This window comes from Notothenia coriiceps, unplaced genomic scaffold (assembly GCF_000735185.1).
Source record: "Notothenia coriiceps isolate Sejong01 unplaced genomic scaffold, NC01 NC01_scaffold00004483, whole genome shotgun sequence".
NCBI lineage: Eukaryota > Metazoa > Chordata > Actinopteri > Perciformes > Nototheniidae > Notothenia > Notothenia coriiceps.
In genome coordinates, this window is record NW_011337184.1 from 734,725 (window position 1) to 741,615 (window position 6,891).

General features: G+C 39.5%; 1 protein-coding gene across 1 annotated transcript; it reads right to left on the minus strand.

Annotated features, from left to right (window-relative positions):
* Window positions 1-2,559: 2,559 nt before the first annotated feature.
* Window positions 2,560-6,572, minus strand: LOC104942328 (aldehyde oxidase 3-like). Its single transcript, XM_010767532.1, has 6 exons — window positions 6,482-6,572; window positions 6,285-6,393; window positions 5,926-6,052; window positions 5,616-5,677; window positions 5,378-5,455; window positions 2,560-2,571 (listed from the first exon to the last, which is right to left on the minus strand). The coding sequence occupies exons 1-6, from the start codon at window positions 6,517-6,519 to the stop codon at window positions 2,560-2,562; spliced, it is 426 nt and encodes a 141-aa protein (XP_010765834.1). The 5' UTR covers window positions 6,520-6,572.
* Window positions 6,573-6,891: the final 319 nt, after the last annotated feature.

Below are 6,891 nucleotides of genomic sequence, written 5' to 3' on the forward strand. Positions count from 1 at the left end.
TTTGTATTGCACTGTAATTTATAGAATTTAAATACTTTTGCTGATTATAATGTCTCAAACCCCCTTATCCGTTCCCCTCCAAAAAGGGGTTTCAGGTACAACTGATCATAATTGATCACATTTAAGGTTCTCCATTGTGCTACTTTTTTTCAGTGTAAAGGGTTTAAAAAACGGATTACTGTAAGAGTCCTAAACAGGTATGTTTTTATTAGAAAAAGTTGTTATAGGCTGATTGGGTCGGTTAGTAAGGAAATAAAAAGGCCTACTTATACTTTTTCCCCTTTCAATCACTCTCAGCAAGTCTGAAAATGAAAATAATACCTGGAATGTCCCTAACCCTTTGTAATGTGATTACAAAACACAAGGGGCCTATATTATATTTTTTGTTTCTGTAGGCTTTAATATAAGGCTTGAAGTAAGGCATGGTTGAAGTGTTACATTCTACATTTTTCTTTCCGGTTCCAGTTAATTTGTCTGTGCTCAAGGCTACATGCTACTGGGGGATAATTATGGTGTCTGTCTGGGTATAAATACAAAGTATCCAATGCAGCAACAAAGCCTTACATCGTTTCCCCAAATTGGCTTAGATGGGCTGTGCAATATAAGTTTATAAAAATGTCAATCGGAGTTTTAATCAAAAAAGTCCCCCCTTATTTATAGTAATTTCATTCATGCCTGTTACTGAAAGGAAACTGAAAGAGCATTTTCTCTACTGTTGCAAAGCTTAACTGTACCTAAGAATTTGAAGTTGAACAACTAGATAAATTTGTTTTCAAAAAGGATCATAATAATAAAAAAAAAAATGTATTCACCCTGCAGCTCGGCATTTTGCTTAAAGCAGGGACATTCAAGGTCAGGGAAATTCCCAGCCTCAAAATCTGAATTCCTCTTCCATATACAGTATATGACTTTAAAAAACAGAGGTATCAGTCAGCTAAGGTGAAACAAAAGTTGCCAAAACCATTACATGAATTTCTATTTTGGACTGCAGAGCCCACCATGACAGTATACAGTATCATGCTTCAATGCTCATTGTCATGCACACAGCTCAGTTTTTATAGGAAATTAGAGCTGATGACCAGCACATGCTGATGATCCCCACAGGTTCAGCAACAATTACACAGGCATAGCAAGAAGAGCAATGCAAGGTAATGATGTAACAATATTGAACAGCTCCAAGAGTTGCTCGGAAAAAAAGTGTATGCCCCAGTAATAGAGGATTATAAAACAAGCAATAACCAAGAAAAATTACTTTTAGATATACAGTACAGCAATTATGTGGCATATTTATGTGTATTTGCCCATGCACTTGACTATGAGTACAATGAAGTGACTGGAAGCATCTTATATACATGGCCAAGGACTCCATGGATGTCAGATAATGTCTAAGTGTGGGTTCATTTCAAAGGGTGATCAGCATTCTATGTTGTGAATAGAAAGCACCTTTTTCAATAAAGGTTTTTGTATTTAAATTCCTCTACTCTATAATGAAGCCATACAAGCCATGTTTAGCACCAGTTTGCATATTTTTGCAATATCTGTACTCAAAAGAAAATATTCCCAAATATTTGAACATTTTGAAGCCTGGAACCTTGTGAATTGCTGTGAAACTGGTGCATTCAGACCATTTCCTCATACTATATGGCCATTAAGTCTTAAAGCAGTTGAGAAGATAATTTCCTAAACATTAAGTCAAAAGACTCACCCATATTCCTTCCAAAATGACTCTTAAGGGAGGACACAAGTGTTCTCAGAAACCCTCCATCAATTTGCTGAAAACCCCATGTGCTTTTTGTAACCTGCAACCTCAATTTGCAATTAATCTTTAAGTCATTGTGTCATCGAATTGACTCACTGCCTCTGAAGTGATGGTCATTTTATCAGTGTCTGCCAGCTGTTCATATTCTCCTCATAAATCCACAATCTCTTTTGCTCCTTGAGTCGCAGGCACAGTCCTTGTATGCTCTAGCTCCCTTTTTTCCTTGAGTGTGTAAGTATGGCAGTAGTGCTATGTATCCTTGGGCTTGCAAACCAGTCAATGAACTTGAAAAAACCTGCCTAATGTTGAGGTTAAGACCATGAGGGAGATTAGCCTATGAATCAAAACATATCAAAGTTATAGCTCTTAATGAGTTAACAGTCATTACTTTAATATATACCGGTAAGTTGCTTGTGATTCAAAATTCCCAAACCATGTGGAATTAAAATGACCCGTATCACAAACAAATGTCTTAGAATAAAATATAGGGGTGTGAATTGTACTGGATATTCAGCTGCAGTAGAGAAGTGTCTGTCTAAGCATACAGTGCTAGCTACTGCAGAAATGTTACATCATGCATTTACGCTTCTGCTTCTGCACACAAACCTGTGAAACCACAACTATATCACAATCAAAGCACTGTTTGCAGATACTATAAAGAGGACAAAACAAGAGAAACCCGTGTGTGTGTGTGTGTGTGTGTGTGTGTGTGTGTGTGTGTGTGTGTGTGTGTGTGTGTGTGTGTGTGTGTGTGTGTGTGTGTGTGTGTGTGTGTGTGTGTATACTTATTGTGTCTCTCTCTACTCACCTCTCTGCAGATAGACACAGACAGCAGAATTGTGCTTTTATAGCAGGTTTATATGGGACTCTAGTGCTATGGGACCTAACTGGCAGGCTGTAGAATATTCTTTAATAATAGTATGAGAAAATAGAAAAGTATTCAGTGGTAAACCAAATAACAACAAAAAGCATAATTATCTAACTGGCAGATTAGCTGATAAACTGACTTTACCCTGCAACCTGTCATCGTCAGCAATAATACTAGCTTGCTGTCTTTAAATAAATTTGCCATTTTAGGCTTTCTATAGCCGAGTAAACTAGTCAACTTTAAGGGGAAAGGCCAATCAAGGTTTAACAATCTTTCTGTGTATTCCAATAATGAAAAACATCAGTAAAAGCTGACAGTATGCTTCTGTTAAAAGACTATTGTCTAACTCCAAAGCATCAGACTTGCCTCCAGTAAAGTGGGCCATCTCACAAGGGGATATTGGCACCAACTGTTTAAAAATAATGTTAATGTTTTACAAAAGACGATCATCTGTGACAGTGAACGCTCACTGGATACTAGCAGTTATTATATATGCTAACTTGATATTTTTAATTCATACGAAAAATAACTCAATTTATAAATGGCACTCACATCATTACTCATGTTGTGTCATGGGAGCAGAGCTATAAAAAGTCAATAATGGAGTGAGATTGTTAATCAAGTGGCTGTTTTACCTGTACATTAGAGATGAGCGATTCTGCATAATTTACAAACAAGTTAATGCTTTGACTAGCTACCTATAGCTTCCAATCGGACCCACACTGCTTTACAAATGGCTCCCTCTTCACCATATTTAACAAATATAATTGAGACAAGGGGCATCTCTTGGAGGTGCAAACAAAAGGAACATGGCCAAAAAAAACGCATTGTGTCCGAACATGCCGACTTTACCTTTGTGCTGTTAGAATGATGTTGATACTGTGTCTGTTCAATTAAGATAGAGTGGTAAAAAGTGGCAAATAGTAGATATCATTGCTGTCCGATAACTGTGCCTAACCAATGAAACAAGCGATGGCTTCAGAACATGATCAGAGTAATGATGGAGAAAGCAGGGTGAACTTCATTTAACTAAGAATAATTTTCGTTTATGACATCTTGGGTTTATTTTGATGCTTCTGCTGTCAAAGCTACTGATTAGGCTCACATTGTACTGTCAAACTGATGACTGAGATCTAGAAACATGTTACAAGTCTAACCTGACAGTAATAGAGAGCACACTGCATCTCCAGTCTGATTATTTATTGCACCTTCTGACTTCTATTTAGGATTTTTTGCTGCATACCCAGTTCTAAGCAAGGAACTTTGTAGTAGAGTAAAAAGCTATTATAGAGAAGATACATAGATGAATAAGCTAAATTATCTTTCTAAAATATAATCCAATTGCTGCAGAGGTACAGATTACAGTCTTGGCAACCAGCATAAGCAGAAGCTAAAAGAGCACCCTAAGTACAGTATAAATCCAAAGTGGACCTATCATGCTATATTTGAATAATATATTGTAGGGCCATGCCTATATAAAACATGTCGGTGAAGTTTTTTTTTTTAAATACCAAACAGATCATGCATTTTAGCCATGCCTAATTTTGCTCTATTTGCTCTTTTCCAGCCCTGTTCTTGCAAGGGCTGATTCTGTGACGTAGCTTTAATGTAAATGAGCTGCAGCTGACCACGCCCCCCTGCAGGAGAGGGGAGCGTTCTCTGAGATCCGCTGCTGGGCTCTCAGAAGAGGAAAAGAGAGGCTATTCTTATATGATTATATCGAGTCGTTATTCATTTGTTTTAAAGCTCAATAAATAACAAAGAAGACCTTTGACCGGCACTTTTCTAACTTTGTCCGGAAGATTTAAACTTTAACGGAGATGTTGACCGGCGAAAAAAAATCGAACTGAAACTCTGCCGCACGGTCCCCTTGTTCCTTGGAAGAGGCGGAGTGGTGAGTGTTGGTCATCTGCTGGTGGACTACCGGAGAGAATTACAGCGAGGGAGGGATTGCAATGAATAACAGCAGCAGGAGCAAACGCTTGCCTCGGGGAGGGAGAAAAAGAACCACAGCGTCCACAGCGGAGAATAAACAGAAGGGCAACCATGCGCGGGAAGTCTTCTTCGCTGCTTTTGTGGCAGACTACAGCACCACTTACAGGCCTGGCATATGTACTACAGTGTCTCCAGCGCTTTCAAGCGGCCGTGGCCCAACCCCCCATTCCCCTGATAGGTGGAGAGTTGCCCATATCGGAGAACCCCTTTTCTGACGTCAGAAAAATTCAAATCTGTATCAGCTCCGTTGCAGCCCCGTTTTTAGAGATTTGGGTATGGAGGAAAAGAGAGAGGGTTGTGTTTTCTGACACTTGGTGAGTTCCCTGACACACCGGGGACACATATTCATGTATAAAAGACGTACAAAAGTGCATTTTGCATGATAGGTCCCCTTTAAGTAATTACTCAACTGTTGAAAAACTACTTTTTCAAAGATTTTACCTAGAAATGGCAGGTTTGATATGGGCCTGTAGTTGTTCATTATTAAAGCATCTAGATTATTATTTTTTAAGAGCGGTTTAATGACTGCAGTTTTATTGCACAAGCATTTAATGGGATACATGGGACACCATGGCAAGATTATTAAGTGAATGTTTTTCCTTCCTCTGCTCCTCTTGTTTGTTTGTTGGTTATTCTTTTATTTTTAAATTTTTTTGCTCTGTACCATTATTTGTTTTTTTAAATGCTTAAAAGAAGGGAAATAGAAAAAAGACAAATAACTAAAAAGCAAGACATTTATTTTTACTTAAACTTACACGCTCTGCTTCATCATCATTTTTGTCTCCATTGAGGCAACAGTCTCCGGCTCCATTAGCTTGACAGCAGTTTTCTTCCTGTTGGTTTTAGTTGGAGTAAAATGAATCCTTAATGTTTTTCCTTGTGTTTGCTAGGCTATGCCTGGTGACATTAACCAGTTCTGCAGACACATTAAGTTACAGTCTTGCAAAAACAGAATTATATAATTTGTATTCCCTGCAGAGCGGAGCTTTGTACCTGACAGAAAGTCCTGCAGCCGTCGATAATGGGCCGATATCCAGTACAGCGACACAGATTTCCTGGAAAAACAAAAACACAGAATAAGGAGGCATAACCGATTTGTGAGACTTCATTAATAATCACTTGGTGTTTTCACATGAATATAAACAACTGGATTCATGGAAAAGGCACGACTGCACCAATTTCTAAAATCACAAATCAAAACTCACATTTTCAGATCTGCTTTTAACATGTAATTCTTGTTGTGTGTTGTGTTTTTAAAGGTGCGTTATATATGGCTATTATGAATAAAATCCAGCAGACAGACCGGCGAGGTGCTGTGTGATGTCCTCCATGCTGGGCTGAGGTTTGTTCCTCAGCAGGGTGTACATCGACATCACCATGCCCGGGGTGCAGAAACCGCACTGAGAGCCGTGAGCCTTCGCTATCCGCTCCTAAAAAAGCACAGCATCAAAAAGAAAATCTTTAACTCATACATTTGTTCCTTGACGAAGGTGTGTTTTGCATTAAAAGGGAAGTGTGTTTGGGGCTGTACATCTAGAGGCATTTACAGTTGCTGTAACATGCATGCACATCACTTTGGGAAATGGAGGAAGAAAATGATCGCTCTCTTCCCCCTCAGCACTTAATGCTGAGGTGCTCATGAGCAAGGCGTCCCTCACTGACCTGCACTGGGTGAATGCGGCTCTTGGTGCTGCCGACCCCCTCCACGGTGGTGACGGCGGCTCCCTGCAGCGAGCAGAGCGGCAGCAGGCAGGCGTTCGCTGAGAAATGCCTGAAAGTAAGGTGAAGGGAAACTGTGTGTTCTGCAGAAAACCTTTCAATATACTCCAGTGGTCCTCCATTGTTATCAGAAAGGATACATGATGGTTTTGGTGGCAGGTTGGTAGCGGGACACCATGACGGTGCACGCCCCGCAGCCTCCCCCCCCGCAGCCAGACTTAGTTCCCGTTAACCTCACTGCAGCCAGCGTCAAGGAAAAATAACCAAGATGCAAGCACACTTAATAAACTAAAATCAAATAACTATGCATGCATTGTAAACAAATAAGTAGCAGCATTATTTAAAAAAAAAAAAAAAAAGTAGGGGAACATATAAGAAGTAGTGTAGTTGCAGCCAGTAATATAAATGAATTGCAGAAGCCTGTGTATTGCACATTTCATTGTTATTGCAGTTTTACAGTTTTTTTGTCTGTAGCAGGCAGGGTGAGAGCAGGCAGGGTGAGAGCCTCTCACCCTGCCTGCTCTCACCCTGCCTGCTACAGACAAAAAAA

Excerpts from the sequence above, each read along its gene's own strand:
- LOC104942328 (XM_010767532.1), bottom strand. The coding sequence starts at position 6,519 with ATGGTGTCCCGCTACCAACCTGCCACCAAAACCATCAT. Across the intron at positions 6,053-6,284 it reads GCCGCATTCACCCAGTGCAG|GAGCGGATAGCGAAGGCTCA; the intron begins GTCAGTGAGGGA and ends GTGCTTTTTTAG. Across the intron at positions 5,678-5,925 it reads CATCACACAGCACCTCGCCG|GAAATCTGTGTCGCTGTACT; the intron begins GTCTGTCTGCTG and ends TTGTTTTTCCAG.